At 43.4% G+C, this 16,874-nt stretch overlaps 1 protein-coding gene across 1 annotated transcript in view; it reads right to left on the reverse strand.

Moving 5' to 3' along the window:
- Positions 1 to 638: 638 nt before the first annotated feature.
- LOC146808906 (phospholipase A2 inhibitor and Ly6/PLAUR domain-containing protein-like) overlaps positions 639 to 16,874 on the reverse strand; it is a 71,531-nt gene continuing 55,295 nt past the window's right edge. Inside the window, exons 4-5 of the mRNA XM_085614800.1 lie at positions 14,713 to 14,862; positions 639 to 769 (exon numbers count right to left, since the gene is read on the reverse strand). Of these exons, the coding sequence (XP_085470926.1) occupies positions 639 to 769; positions 14,713 to 14,862 (281 nt within the window). The remainder of the gene's footprint in view (positions 770 to 14,712; positions 14,863 to 16,874) is intronic.

Raw genomic sequence — 16,874 nt, forward strand, 5'->3', positions numbered from 1 at the left:
TCAGTAGGAAGTTAAACTCCTTTGAAGTCTGGTTTGGTGATCAAACTTTCTCCATGCACCCAGCGGCCCCCCTGAGACCTCTGGGACCAAGTAAATCACAAATATTGTACAGTACTAAAATAACTTATGCTTAAGTTTTGATTAATCATATACATGTTAACTATAATGCTCATGGTGGCTGTCTTCTTTATGGCTCTTCAAGGTTCACCACTCAGGGCTGTATCCTTGCTCCAAAGATTCCATTTCCTCTTTTTCTGTCCGCTCAGTACCGTCAAACTGTACCATCCACATCACTCCATTTCATCTCTATAAGTGACATACATATATGCATACATATAATAAATACTCAAGGCTTCAATGTGCCTACAGGTGAAACCCAACTTACAGACAAAGCTGGCCCAATAGAAGTGGGACTGGCCCACAAACTGCGTTGTGTCTCTACAATGTGCGTCACTTCAGCCTAATTATTTGTAGCCCGGATGGTGATAAGGAGATGCAGTTAGTTCAAATTGTGGTACTGTTCATTAAACCTGACTCTCTTCATTAGATGGTTCGGGTGGCCACAGTGAATTATTGATGATGCTACCTAGGATTAACAAGGCTGAGAAAGGGTTGGGTTGTAGACTTCTAGGGCTATTTTAAACTTTATTGGAAGGAATACACTTTAAATCAAAATGATGTGATTTAGATGGCACCATGCTGAGAAGTCCGACATCACAGGCATCTGTGGTAGCACACCCTCTCATGCTATACCTTTTCACCGGCTTACCTGAAAAACAAAGACAGCACATCTCAATTTCCCATCCTCTAGTGTACTTTGTAAGTTCATAAAGCTGTAGAACTCTGCATAACATGCATTGTTTGACCAGGTGAGATATTGTGTGAGTATGAAAAGCTGCACATCACATAATGTGCATGTTTGATGATTGAACTGAGACTTTTTTCCTACAAAAGGAAGGAACCAAACAATTGACTTATTTCTGTTCAGTTATGATACTAAGAAATTAATAAGAGAACAGAATGTGATATGGATTGCACTTGGTAGGAACCTCATACCCAGATGGGTAAATTTCTCAGGGCGAAAATAACATATTTCTGGAATGAACACTTCTGCTGCAATATGTCACTTCAGTATTATATTATTTGCTCATTATTTGTTCATTGTACCACATTCTACATTCTTAAAACCTTTAAGCTGACACGTGTCGCTTGTTTGGATCGATCGAATAAGCTTTCAGAAGGCTGAACTGGGCAATAAAACAAGAAAACAAAAGTTGAAACAAATAAGGAACCTAATTTGAAGTTCATCTTACATTTTCACAGGTACGTAGTAGGTATATTTTTGAATTAAGGCATCATGTGCTTGACTAACAATACATTTCATGAGCTTCACCTTCCGCAGCAATAAGTGAGGACAGGTGCCCAGCAGCCAGGACACTGAGATATAACGATATCAGTGATGTATATTTTAGTGGAAAACCAGCAGGTGCACTTAGAGGGGTAATAACTTGGTACGTGGTTATCAAAGCATAATGTTTCATATATGTTTTGTAATACCATAGCTGCTGTGACTGTTCAGGGTAGCATTTACCAAACCATTGTGCATTGTTCTGACTGTTCCACCCATTGTACATATGGAGGCTCAACAACTTTTTATCTTTTTTAGTTCATGGTAAGAAGAAGCAAATCTTCGGGGGGTCCACTTTGGCTTACCAGGCAATCAAATATAATAGAAGGAGCATCTCACACCAGTCTACAGATGACTACATGTTTTACATTCCCAGGTAGTCCATGCCACAGCTGTTCCTACCGGCTACCCGTAGCCTTTGAAAATACTGCGAATGCAGGGCCTTGTTCTGATTGAGTGAATGCTTCGTCAATCAGATTCTTCAACAGCATAATCTTTCAACAATTCTGGTTGGGCATGCTTTGAATCAATTAGAAGATATATCAGACAGTTAAGACCATTCTGATCTGGCTGCTAGTGGTTTGCTGATTTTGGGTGCAACACCTGCATTTTCTGCCTTTCTCTAGTCTGCTTTTGGGGCGTATTTGTGTGCCGTTTTCACAATATGATTTTGGTTCACAAGGAGGATTCTACAAGGGAACCAGACTATGTTAAATATATATTATTGTCTTGTAGGGAAGCATAATTTAAAGATCTGGATTGGAGGTATCTAGTAGCGGAATAGGTTGAGAAAAGAGAAGCCAAGTAACTGTCAGTGGAGAGGCTGTATACAGCCCAGAAACATAAGATCTTCAATAACCAACACTTGTTCATAGGTAGCCAGTAAAGGAGAGGAAGATGGACAGAAATGTTAGCTTTCCTGCCCACTCCAGAATAAGCACTCTAGTTAAGTTGCAGTTTTTAGAGGAGATAGCCGACAATCCTACAAAACAGAATTGCGGGGCATTTTATCAAGGACGGCATTAAAATTATCGCCGGTTTAGCGGCAGAAAACTGCCGCTAAAGTGGCAATAATGGACTTGATAATATGCCCTTGTGAATTCCCATAGAAGCCCATGTTCACACCATAACATGGACTTCTGTTGAAATTCTCAATGGCATATTATCAAGCCCATTATCTCCGCTTTAGAGGCAGTTTTCTGTAACTAAACCGGCAATAATTTTTAACGCCATCCTTGATAATATGCTCTTGCAATAGTCCAACGTAGCGATGATGAGGGCCTAAAATAGGTATTTTCTGGAGCAGCTCTGCAGGACCTGAGTAATTTTTCTGATTACTTTAAGCATAAAGAAGGATGTAGTAAGCTTCTCAATATGGGCCACAAAAGAGTTTGTCATAAAAAATAACATACAGAATTATTAGACACCAACTTGCCTATGGACAATAATTTGGCTGCTTCATCGACCGCTATCCCAGTTCACAATGTCTGCTCACCCTTCTTGAACACCCTTCCCATCCACAAAACACAGAAGGGCATATTTACAAGAAGATATCCCCACCAGAACGTCACTTTTAGCGATGTTCCGGCGGCGATATGCTCATCTCCATATTTACAAAGTGGCATTAAGCCACTTTTTGTGGCTTAACGCCACCTTGTAAATAAGGCCCTTTTACACGCATAACATAGAAAGGCTTTATAAAGGGGGGTTCCATCTCATCCAGGAATGCTTCGGGTGGTATTCTACATTGAACTCTAAAAAAGAAACAGTAAGAGAACTGGCCATAAGAGGGTATAGAGTTTGGTTGTCAGTATAAGGCCAATAGGTGCCTTTTAGCTCAGATTTAAAATTAACCCAGCATCTGCTGGGGAAAACCAAAGATTCTTGTACCCAATCTGGCCCAGCGAATCTCACATTGTCTGAAGCCAGGCAATCTTACAGGTGGATGTATGACGTTACAACGCATACTTTTACAACGCATGCACTTACAACGCATAATGTTACATTGCATTTAAGGTAAGTATTGGATAGTATAGGGGTAAAAATTACTATTCTTACTCCAGGGGGTGCAACAGTAGGGTAAGTGTTGGATAGTATAGGGGTAAAAATTACTATTCTTACTCCAGGGGGTGCAACAGTAGGGTAAGTGTTGGATAGTATAGGGGTAAAAATAACTATTCTAACTCCAGGGGGTGCAACAGTAGGGTAAGTGTTGGATAGTATAGGGGTAAAAATTACTATTCTAACTCCAGGAGGTGCAACAGTAGGGTAAGTGTTGGATAGTATAGGGGTAAAAATTACTATTCTAACTCCAGGGGGTGCAACAGTAGGGTAAGTGTTGGATAGTATAGGGGTAAAAATTACTATTCTAACTCCAGTGGGTGCAACAGTAGGGTAAGTGTTGGATAGTATAGGGGTATAAATTACTATTCTAACTCCAGGGGGTGCAACAGTAGGGTAAGTTTTGGATAGTATAGGGGTAAAAATTACTATTCTAACTCCAGGGGGTGCAACAGTAGGGTAAGTGTTGGATAGTGTAGGGGTTAAAAATTAATATTCTAACTCCAATGGTATGCATTGTAATGGTATGCGTTGTAATGCCTGCGTTGTAGTGACATGCGATGTAGTGTCTGCGTTGTAATGGTATGCGTTGTAATGGTATGCGTTGTAGTGTCATGCGTTGTAAAGGATGTTCCGTTGTAATGCCTGTGTTGTAAGTGTAGTGCGATGTAATAGTTGCGTTGTAAAGGTTGTTTGCCTTACAGGTCATCTATGGCCATATGAAATGTCAAGAGGTCTGGGGTAGCTCAGGGAGATATGTAGAAGAAAGTGGCGGAGTGGGGCGTTAGCCGTCATGGCTTAACGCCTCACTCTGCCGCTTCAGAAACACAAGGCTACACCATATTTACAAGGATATGGTGCAGCTTTGCATATCCCCCAACACTGATGTTACACTTAGCACTTCAGCACCAATGCAGGTACCCTTGCACAATAGTGTAAGGGTGTCTACGTGTAGGGGAGGATTGTTAATGTGTAGGAAGGTGTCTCTTCCTGCATATAAACAATCCTAAAATGCCATTTTGTCACTTTTATGTGTGCTGCTCCATGCAGCACACATGAAAGTCACAAAATGGAATTTTTTTTTACAGATTGTGTAGGTATAGGACGGAGGACCTTGCTGTACATAAACAATCCAAGGCATTTAGATTTTTCCATGTGTGCTGCACAAGGCAGCACACATGGAAAACGCATACAATTATTTCCTGGTCTTAATTTTGGCACTGCGTCCTATGTGCGCTGCCCTTGTACATAAGGGGCAGCATCAAAATCAATGGGTGTTGCGGTGGAATGCCCACCGCAACATCCATTGCCCAACCCTCTCACACTAACCATAGCGTAAAAGGGGCTTTATTTACATTAAGTGGCTTAACACTGCCTTGTAAATAAGACTAAGCCCCTATCGCCACCACAACATCGGAAAAAGTGACGTTGTGGTGGCGATATGGACTTGTACATATGTCCCTCAGAGTATCAGCCAGCACAAAAGCCATCTTAACCCAACTGTGTCATTGAAGCATCTAAGGCCATAATATAGATGTAGGGGGACAAGCAGAGTGCAAGCTGGTAAGCTACTTAGGTTCCTCATAAAAACAATATTCTATTATTTCTGAGGGTGCAGGGCCCGATTCACAGAACTAGCTTAAGACAAAATCCTAAACTTACTACCATTTTGGTATTCACAGAATGCACTTACTGCTTTTGGTATTCACAGAATGCACTTACTACTTTTGGTATTCACAGAATGGATTTACGACTACTAACTTTACGTCCGCACTCGGGCCGGATATTCCGGGCCAGAGGCGGAGCTTCCAGGCCGGAGGCGGAGCTTCCGGGCCGGAGGCGAGCTTCCTGCCCAGAGGTTGAGATTTTGGCCATGGCTAAATCTCCGCCCTGCCGGAATCCCCACCTCTGAGCCGGAAGCCCCGCCTCCGAGCCGGAAGTTCCGCCTCCGGGCCGGAATTTCCGGCCCGAGTGCGGACGTAAAGTTAGTAGTCGTAAATCCATTCTGTGAATACCAAAAGTAGTAAGTGCATTCTGTGAATACCAAAAGTAGTAAGTGCAGTCTGTGAATACCAAAAGTAGTAAGTTTAGGATTTTGTCTTAAGTTAATTCTGTGAATCGGGCCCTCTGTGTCTTGGAAGTCCAAAAGCTCTCCGCTGTACAGAGTGGCTCCTAGTGCCTGACCTTTGTAGATTTCAAAGGCTGGAGTCAGCGGGTGAAAAAAGGAGCCGCAGTAAGCCCTCAAAATACCCCCACAATGTAGTTTGAGCCCACGCATCTGAATATGGGGTAACCAATCAAATCGTTCTGTGAGCATAACCCCCAGATAAATGATTATCTAAACTCTTTCAAGAGCCACTCCACTGGGAGTCGGGTTTGCATGGGTAGTTGGGCAGGAGTTGAAAACCATGTATATTTTGCCTTGCTGAGGTTAATCTTCAGTCTCTATTGCTTGCAAAATGACCTAAAACAAGTCAGAAGAATCTAGATCCCTATAGGGGATTTTGATAATAAAAGTGTATTGTCTGCAAACAACAGGGTTGGGACCCCGGCACGATGGGGGGTTGTCACTCTCACATTTCTCAAGCTGTGATACTAAATCATTAATATATAGGAGAAAGAGGGTAGGAACCAGCACTCACCCCTGCCTAACTCCCTGATTATACGGGATGGGATGCGTCAATTCACCCTGGGACCCGCATCTGACGTGGGCATAATTGGTCGAATGTAGTCTAGTTAAAACTTCTATAAGTTAATCATGTACCTCCATCTTTGCCAATACCTTTCACAGAGATTCTCTGGGTGCTATATCAAAAGCAGACTGACGGTCCAAAAATATAACATAAAGTCTGCCGCCCCCTACGTGAATGTATTTCCAGTATAACAATTGCAGGCGAAACAGCTGGGCAATTGTTCCTGAGCCATCTGTGAAACCCACATGCAAGGAAGTTAGTACATTCGAATCGGACATCCACTCATTCAACCTATTCAAAATTATCTGATTAAACAATTATTATGAACTATCAATGAGGCTGATTGGTATGTAGTTAGAGGGTGGGGACCTAGAACACTTTTTAAACATTGGGTTCATTTCAGCCCCTGCCCAAGTGGAAGGCATAGATGCACCGATCACTATACCACTAAAGAACAGAGAAAAATAAGGACCCAATCAATCTCCATAAGTCTTGAAAACATCACCTACCATCTTATCCAAACCTAGGCCTTTATTTGGTACAATCCAATCTAATGCTTTGGAGTTCTCACTATTAGAAATATTGTGGGCTGTTTGCGTCAGCGATTCAAAGGAAGGGGTTAGTACTTGCCACCCCAGTGGCTTCGGTGTAAAGGGGTGCCTGGGGCAATCCCTGATCCACATCTCCCGAATATAACTGGGAGAAATGCTCAACCCAAGCAGCAGCAGAAATGTTACTATCCAATGGGGCATGGATGCCAAAGTCCTCATTGGCGATGTTGCGCCAAAAAGAACAATAATACTTGTATTTGATGGCACTCAGAATACAGTCCCATTTAGAAGGTTCCCAATCTCTTTTAGAATTAACAATTCATTTTTGTAGAGTGACCTGGTCATCCAGATGATGGTTCTACATCCAGTTTTGATGGCTCAGGATAGGGCAAACCTGGCCGCTCAGCAGGTGTAGCGTGGGGCCTCTTTTTTCCTCATGGAAATGGACTAGATTCTATCAAGAATAAGTTCCTTAATGAGGAAAACTTAAGCTTACAAATTTCACTCAATCTCAACAGGGAAGTTGCATCAAAATGGGGTCCTAAAATCTGTGAGTTCTGATTGTGTCAGGGAGGTCCACTTGAGCCTACGCCGATTATTGGTTGGAACCAACCTTCTGTCTAGTGGCTCCTAAAAACTATATAGAAGGGTATTGGCCAGGGAGACCAACATCAGCCCAAGGGCATTTTGATCACTATCCTGCCTGGGGACTACTGCCATCTCTACCAAGAATTGCCACAACCTAATGTCTAATAAGATATAGCCAATAAGGCTGGTGCACTCTGGGCGATGATACGTGTGGCTCCCCTCCCGGTCAGAATTGGTTCCCCCATTGCACTCCTGTAGACAATTGCTATATGTAAAAGCATTTAGCTATAACACAGCAGCAGTCCAGGGAGTGTGAGGCCAGGAACACCCCAGGCATCATCCTCATCACTGATAGGATATTCTAGCAGGACAGACAACGGCTGAAATTTTCAATTAAAAAGTGCCCGCCGCTATTTTAAAAGTTATTGTGCGGGCAGATCAGCCATATGTGAACCAATCAATTCAGTTACTTGAAGTTCAATACCCCCATGCCTGCAGTACACGTTATATAAGTAGTATATACTACCTGCATAAAAGGAAAGGGAAACACACTGTACGTCAGCACTACCCAATGCAAACTTCCCAGACATGCAACAAACAGTAGGTTTGATCCAAACTGACAACGCTCTCGAGGGTCTTCCCTTCTCTGTGGTGGTAGCAGTCAGGTTAAAGTTGACAAACCCCGCTCGGCGTCTGGGGCAACTGACCAAGAGGCAGATTTAATAAGATTTTATGCCATGTTTGTGTCACAAACATGGAGCATATCAGCGCCAAATCTTTTTGTCAAATTTTCTTTCCAGTGCTAAACTTGTTTAGTGCTGAAAATAAGGTGAAAGTATCTCGAAGCAGCGCATAGCACTGCTATGCATTACTTAGTGCCAAGGGGGCATACCATGGGTGTTGCATGGGCATTCCAATACAAACATCCAAGGTTTCTAAAGCCAATTTCCTAAATAAAGTAGACAGAGTTGAGCATCAGAAAATAGTGCACCCTTCAATCAAGAGCTATAAAGGAAAAATTACTTTTTTTCTCCTTTATTTTCCGACTTCGCTTGTGTGCTACACTATACAGCACACATACAAAGTGGGAACATTTCTAAAATTAGTCTAAACATAGTATTTTGAACTGGAAGGGTATCCTTCCACTACAAAACCTATGCTTGACTCACGGAGACACCTTTGCACTATGGCGCAAAGGTGTCTCCAAGGTGTAAGGCAGCTTATCTCAGCACCGCACTAGGAAGAGGATAGGAGAGTGCCATATTTCAGTAAATGTGGTGCTCTGCTGCCCTCTCCTTCTCACGCAGTGTAGAATTTGCGGCTGCTGCACTATTCTGCATGAGAACTTGGTACAACTGGCCGAAAGTCTCTTGGAACAGGCAGATGTCAAATGAATCTATGGAAAGACCCGGTACTCAAGTTTTGACACCAAGCCAGCAACATTCAAGGAGATGATCTTAGTATGGCTGCAGCTTGGTGGGAAGGAATTTAGACACTAGTAGCCAGAATATTGCGATTGCTGGTAGACAGACCGGGGCGTCAGTCTAAACTATCCAGGTTAGTGAGAGGAAGAATTCTGTTGGAGGTTGAGTCTGAAAATCCATCTCAGCAGCAACCCTGGAAGGTCCCACACTTTCTCTGGGTGACAAATGCTTATACAAAAATGCCAGGGGGACACGTTTAATGTCGTCTCACACTAAACGGGCCCTAGCCCCACTCTTGACCAACCACTGAGCCAGACCAGGGATCCTACAATTGATAACAACTCAATCCCCTCTAATGTTTTTTGGGTTATGAGTCCACCCAACACACCCTCCTTACCAATAGGATGTCATCATATTGAGGGATTTTGAAAACCGTATGATTGATCAAGTAATAAAATACCTTATTTGTAAGGTGCCCATAAGGCTCTTCAAGGCACCCCTGAGGTGGGAGAACTCCAGTTAGAATGACCACATAGGGACACCAGGCAGGGGGAAGGTCCAGGAAGGACTGAGGCTGAGGGGGAGTCACTTGAATCTGCGAGTTAGGCCCTGCCTGTCCAGGGCACCCAATCCTAAAGTATGCACTCCTGAGCCATTTACCTCTCTTGCTCCTGACTGTTGGGTGCACAAATCACCTCTAACTTGGGAGGACTGGTCAGGACCTATGCTATCCAGTAACCTTGAGGGGACATCTGAAGGAGTACTATCACCAACAGTGTTATTCAACTGCAGCTACGCTGAAGCCTGTTGACTTGAGGCAACGTTTAAAGAAAAAATCAACTGGCCAACAGTATGTTCCCGGAAACAAATCTCATCCAACAACGGAGAAATACAGGCATGCACAGAAAACGAACATCTGTCCAAAATCCCATCCCAGTCGGTTGGTGACGGTACACCATCATCATATTCATAAGTAGTACAATAAATGATAATAATATTTCTTAGTCATAAATGTTTGAATCCTAAAATGAAGAGGAAAGCCAAATACATTCAAAATGAGACAGTACCCACTTTTATAATCATGCCAAGGTAATATTTAATTTAATTGTAGGCAATTATTCAGTTCAAAACATACAATTTATTTGAAATGAAGAAAAAGGGGGGTTACTACCAGGAAGGGGGAAGAAAGTGAAGGATTAGTGCTCATGTGAAAGGGAAAGAGTCAAAGTAATTAAGAATACAATGATTTCACTGTCTAAAAACATCCGCTAAGGCCGAAGTCCTTAGGATTGACAGGCCTGCCCCTATTGTCATTCAAAAAACTTAGTTGTTCTTATTTTTTTAGTCCAATTACAGTAGTACTTTATACGTAATCGTGGTTGGGGGATGGGGGTACGTAGAGTACAGGCCGAAATGGGGGGAATTCGTCGACGTTTTAATGAATCAAGGCAACGTCCGTGACCGCTCCAATGTACAACTACGGCCCTGTAGTTGTACATCGGAGCGGTCACGGACGTTGCCTTGATTCATTGAAGGCATAACTCACATGAATTGTGTAATTTTAATAATTTATCCTCGCTTTTGATGTGATTTATGGGACACCATTAACGGGTTGCCCACCTTATCGCCGGGGGCGCTACATCCTTGAACTTAGGTTTCCCTTTTCCCTGTCCTGAGGAAGACCCGTAGCGGTGGAGATTACTCACCCTTTAGCGTCTGGGTCAAAACGTCGACGAATTAACCCCATTTCGGCCTGTACACTACGTACCCCCAACCACGATTACGGATAAAGTACTACTGTAATTGGACTAAAAAAATAAGAACGACTAAGTTTTTTGAATGACAATAGGGGCAGGCCTGTCAATCCTAAGGACTTCGGCCTTAGCGGATGTTTTTAGACAGTGAAATCATTGTAGTCTTAATTACTTTGACTATTTCCCTTTCACATGAGCACTAATCCTTCACTTTCTTCACCCTTCCTGGTAGTAACCCCCCTCTTTCTTCAATTCAAATAAATTGTATGTTTTGAACTGAATTATTTGCCTACAATTAAATTAAATATTACCTTGGCATGATTTTAAAAGTGGGTACTGTCTCATTTTGAATGTATTTGGCTTTCCTCTTCATTTTAGGATTCAAACATTTATGACTAAGAAATATTATTATCATTTATTGTACTACTTATGAATATGGTCTAACCACTTGTTTTCTGTACTAATTGATACCCAGGTCCTTTGAAATTTCTCTGGGTCACCCCATTTATATTAATGGTACACCATCATCAGCTGTAGGTTTAATTGAAGCCTGCACAGACAGCAGCAAGGAGGGGGGGTCTACAGACATCTTGCGACAAGTACTATGACTGAAACTGCATTGTAATTTAGCACGTCCCTCATGCTTCACTTTATGCTTCCCTTTGGAGCCAGGTTCACTGTCACTGATTTGTGTAACGTCCTGATTGCCGAAAGATGTAGGAGTGGGCAGGGCAGCCCTCTGGTCTGTAGCTATATCCGCCATTAATCCAGGGGTGCGAGGTGGGACTGGAGTGATGGGACCTGCGTATGGACCTGCCGGGGAAGCTAGAGGACAACCAGAGGCAACTCAAAAATTCTGAGAGAGACGCCTTTCAGCCAGTTCCATTTCCTTTAAAACAACATTGACAACACAAATCAAAAAAAGAGTGCAGTGTTGTACCTCCTTAGGTACTGGCAGAAGTAATGACTCTGTCTCTTAGAATTTTATTTTTGCCCATTATTCTATTGCCGCTATGCAAGGACCACAAGAAAATGTAGGGTGGGAGTGAAATGAAGGTGCTAACGCACCAGAGCTGACAACCACCTAGAGATAGCACAGCCAGGGCACTACAAAACAACAGCAGGAGGGTCAGCGAGCTATAAATGAAAGAAAATAGGCCCGGCCTATTCTAGTGCTAGGAGACTCACAGGACACTTGGAGGGGCACACCATATCCTTCCCTCCGGGGCCCACGCCTTGCACTTAAAATGTCTGGGGGACGTAGTCTCACCCTAAACTGGTGCAGAGACCAAAAAAATTGCAGTTATGTCCAACCCCCTCTATCCTGTGTCTACATAGTCATGGAAACTTTAAATAGAATTTTAGGTAAGGAGTTTCCAGCGGGGGATAGGATGAGCGGCATAATTTGGAGGCAGCAGCAAACATCCCTCCTCAGCAGCTGCCTTAAAACATATTATTCCCTGATATGCTAATGGGATTCAATAGATGGACAAGCGTTCCTGCGCTCATGCGCACAAGAGCACGCAAAAAAGGTTCCTTACCCAAGGCCACTCGGGAAATTAGACAATAAAGGGGCCACAAAACACACCGGGCAGTGTAGTCACACTACCTGCATGAGTTCCAGATGGTCCAGCAGGGTCAGACAGGTAGATGGGCCAAGTTTAAAAAACCAAGAGGCAGGGCCTAGCTCAACCCTCCCTAGGCTCCAGCAGGCATGGATGGGCCCACCCTGGCCTGGGCTTTGCTCAGGCAGAACCCTCATGTGTCCCGCACACGTGTCACAACACTTTGTAGAGCTGATGATCGGACAGCCCAGCCCTTCTCTAAGAGTTGGAGCTCTTACAGTGCAGGGATCTCAGGGACTGAAGGTCCCTTCCAATAATTCAGATATGTTCAATATGGCAGGGGGCTCAATGCCCCCAACATGCAGCTGAAGTCCTCTTTTACTATAACCACTCCTCCTAGGTATATATAGTTTCCTTCTGATACAAAAGCATTTACCACTACCACAATTTTATCACCACCCAAGCCATGCCTAAAATCCTAAATCTATGTAAAATGCATTCTAATTCCACTTCCATAGAGAGATCAGCTTCTGCGCAGAGGTCTCCCTTTTGTACAGTCATGGTTGAAATTAACTCATTCGTTATCAGGAACTTGGGCTACTGCATTAGTACTTTAGTGACCCTTCCATATCACTTTTTCAACACAAGAACACTTTGGGCCAGATGTGCAATCCTTACAATTTGCAAGTTGCAAATTTCGTCGTTTTGCGACTCACAATTTGCGAATTGAAAAATGTAATTTACAACAGTGTCTCAGACACTGTTTGTGATTCCTCATGGGGTCGTAAGTTGCCAGCCTCATTAATATTCATGAGGCCGGTGCAATTTGCAACCCAATTGGGAATGGCTAGCAGTCCCAGGGATGGTGGCCTTCTAGGGTCAGCAGACCACCATGTCTGTGACTGCTTTTCAAATAAAGCAGTTTGTTTAAAAAACTGCAGTCCATTTCCCATAAAGGAAAACGGGATGCATTTAAAAAAGAATAATTTAACTTTTTGGCTCGTAAAAAATATTTTCACACCCATTCACAAATGGAAAGGAGTCCCTTGGGGACCTCTTCCTGTTTGCGAGTGGCTTACTACCTACTTGAAATTGGTGGTAAACTGCTAGTGTTTTGCAACCGCAATTGCGGTCGCAAAACAATTGTACATTGAAGTGCGATTCGCTATTAGTAAGGGATGCCCTTGGCACACCCCACCCTGATAGCGTGTCGCAAACCCTATTTTGCGAGTCATAATAGGTTACCGACTCGCAAAATAGGGTTTGTACATGAGGCAGAACAACTTTGCAGTCGCAAATGGTCCGATTACCCTTGGAATTCTCTTTGAATTGAGGTGTGTGACAAGTGTAATCACAGCAACATCTTTGTGAATCGGGCACCTCTATCTTCATACTTTTGGCAAATATATCTCTTCCTGCAACTTAATATCAGCTAATGTTTGCTTCTTAACCGCTGCAAGAGTCCCCTGTGCACCTCTGAGTCCGGTCCTTCTGGGACCAAAACACTGAAACCCTCTTCCTCTACCAATACCAGCAGAACAGGGTGGGAGTTCAAAGGTCATGTGCTTAAATGTTTATGCAGCCAGGCTTTGAATGGGCCGGGTCCCTCCGACTCTCGGACCTGATAGTATTTTAGAACGGACATTGAAACGAGTCCCTATCGGGGCCTATATTCATGCCCTTGACTTTTCTGGGATTTCTGAACAATAAATGTAATAAAGATTTAGCTAATTCATGTCAGTGATTCTGTTCTGGTTTATATTTCATATCTTGTCACAAATCTTCGTCTCCATTAGAGTGTTAGCTAACTCCAGGATATTGCTTTTTGTGTATGTTTTTGTAGCATATTACTCTTATAAAGGGGCATGCTTTGGCCTAAGCCATCATCAGGTGTTTATACAAGGTGCGACTGAGAGCTCTGGACTTGAGACTAAAGGCAGTGCGAGTTTCTCACAATGCCTGTCAATGGGATGCTCAGAATACATGGCCAACCAATCCCTAGCTTTTCTCCACACAAACAACCATTGACAAAGCCAACAGTCTTGTCTAGTTTCAGGTGTACTTATGTTGTTGGGTTATTGCATGGGATACACTAACAGAAAACTCAGAGAGAAACCAAAATACTGGTCGGGAGGCACACACACACACAGAAATTGTTTGTGTTTAAGTCACCGCTATTACTGAAAAGGCCACGCCCCTTTCAGAGATCCCCCCCACCTTTTATCCCATTTGAGCTCTGCATGTAGTTCTTCCTAAGAGTACAGTTATGTCACTTGTGCCCATATACCTGAAGGAAGCAGTCATTTGCCCGTTAGATTGACCTGTTAATGTTACAGGTTCTACGGTACTCACATATCATGACCTTGTTGGGTTCTGTTCCACTCCATCAACCCGTTTTCACTCTGATGTACTAGGTGTATTCTTTCTTTAATGCACAACATTGTTTTCAAAATGTTAATTGCTGCTGCATTTAATTAAATGCATATTTTATTTCATTTAATAAATAAACACATATTATCTTTAGCTTTGTTATCTGGTGCTCTTAGCCACAGCCTATCAGTTCGCTGTACAGTTATCCAAAATGATGCACAGCTTTTTACTGGGACCTGTTAATAAGTAACCATATTTAAATAACTGATAACGATGATGCTTCATCCATGAGGCTTACCTGGTCTGGAGCCTGATCTCGTGAAGGTGGCACACTTGTCCTCCTTGCCTACACAGAGAATGTCCCCTGCAGGTGTGCATCCATCAGAGGACTGGTCCGTAAAGCAAGCTGGACACTTGTATCCATTCGCCGTCACATTTACAAGATGCACTAAATGAACAAAGAAAATACATCTCATGGTTTTTACACTACATTTGAGGAATAAAAAGTATCATAAAGGTGATGATGCCTGATTCAACTTCAATGGGATATAAGAACCTGGACCGCATCACTACCGGTAGACTGTTCCACTTAGCCACCTCCCCGAGGTAGCTACTCACTTCTCAAATCTCCCATATAAAGGGAAGTGCAGTGTGCACTCCTGGACAAACATGCAGTGTCCAGACAGGGGATACGCAAGTCCATCTGTACATCTCCTCTACTGAGGACATGCAGCATCAAAGGTCCTGCCAGTCTCACCTGCAATGCCAGCTGTCCCAGCATCTTCATAAATGAATGGATTAACATATTCCTCAGAAGCTCTGACCACAGCACTGTGGCTCGTGGGCTCCACATAATAAACTTTGGAGCTAACCCCATACACTTCATATAGTGTGGACAGTGAGGTCTTTTAACTCTCTACTGGGGTAGTGATGCCACGCCATCAAGGCTTATTCTTGGATAAGAATTGAATATAGACTAAGATATAGCACGATAAAGTAAATAACACTCAACAAACTCAAGATAGAAAATACTTTTATTTACAGGTGTGTTAAAAAGTAATTTAACGTAATACACAGAGAACCCTGTTAGATCCTAACACCTTCTTGAGTTGAGGAATAACTTACTGCACTCATATAGTGTTCATGCACTCGGTTGCTTTAACACTGGTGTCCCAATAGGCTATGCTTGAGCTGAACCAGGAATCTTTGGGACTTGCTACAAGTAATCCAATGTTACATTAATGCAACAATCTAATGATATTTTCGACTCTGTTCTAATGCCTCTGGTTCAAGAGGACTAGTCTGCTGGTTAAAGCTTCAGCTACTCAGTTTTTAGATAGAACACATGTTATAATTTGCCACTTGGTACATTCCATCCACCCCTCTCCTACCTCTCATAATGGTAATGCTTAGAATGTTGACATGAAGGCTGCTTTGGAATGTTGACAGGCTGCCTTCACCGTGTGTACTGGTTGCCAGAAAGATGAGGGTGCGGTTATCCTTTTGACTAAATAAAGTATTCTACACTTACCTGTGTAAAGATCTTACTTCATTTTGGCGACGAGGAAAACTGGGGCTGTGATAGGGACAGCGCTGCACCCTCCCCTGTGAAGTTTTCATCTTGCTGGCACTTTGAAGAATTTGAGAGGTCCTCCAACGAAGGGAGCATTGCTAAAGCGGATTCGCCTGTGTCATCTCTGACGGTGAGGTGTAAATGACAGAGGGGGTGACTTCTCTTAAATACAAGACGTCGTTTCCTTGTACCCCGAGACTCTTCCAAGGTCTAAGATCTGCCATCTGGAGAGTGGGGAATGAGGCTGAGGGGCGTAAACTACCCGGAAGCTTGCCCTTAATGAATAACGAAGGGAATACTGTTTAAGGTGTCAATCCGAATTCAGAGGGAGCGGGGGCTTCGTGACCCCCAGAGGACATACTGAAAAGTTAGAACCCCACGTAGGGGTTTGGTGTCGGTAGAAGCTCTCAGTGAGATTTGCTATCGGAAGACATCTATGTCAGCGCATCACCTGCTTCGGGGTTTCATTGGGTTGGCAAAACCTCAGAAACTCAGTTTTGCCGTGAAGCATCGGCTTTTCACAAGCTGCTTCTGAGGTGTGGCTGTCGACAGGCTGAGAGCGCCGATCCAAAGCCCAGGCGAGCTCGCATCGTCAGTGCGGCGCACTGCCGGAGCGCATTGCGTGAGGGGGCCTCGGAGTGAGAAAGGCTGCTTCGGATCGACGGAGAATCAATGGTGACAAAGGCACAGAACTGTCTCCAGGGGATAACGTACTGTGAGGAACACGTTCATTCTCGTCAGGAATTCACCTTAAAAGGGGTTATTTGAAGTTTCCTCAGAGGTTCATTTTTCCTTAACCGATTGCACAGCTACAGGAAGCGTATGTCATAGCCTCGCTAGGGGAACTATGGGAGTTTGACAACAAACACAGAAATAGGACTGGAATT

Source organism: Triturus cristatus, chromosome 7, assembly GCF_964204655.1.
Source record: "Triturus cristatus chromosome 7, aTriCri1.1, whole genome shotgun sequence".
NCBI classification, from domain to species: Eukaryota; Metazoa; Chordata; class Amphibia; order Caudata; family Salamandridae; genus Triturus; species Triturus cristatus.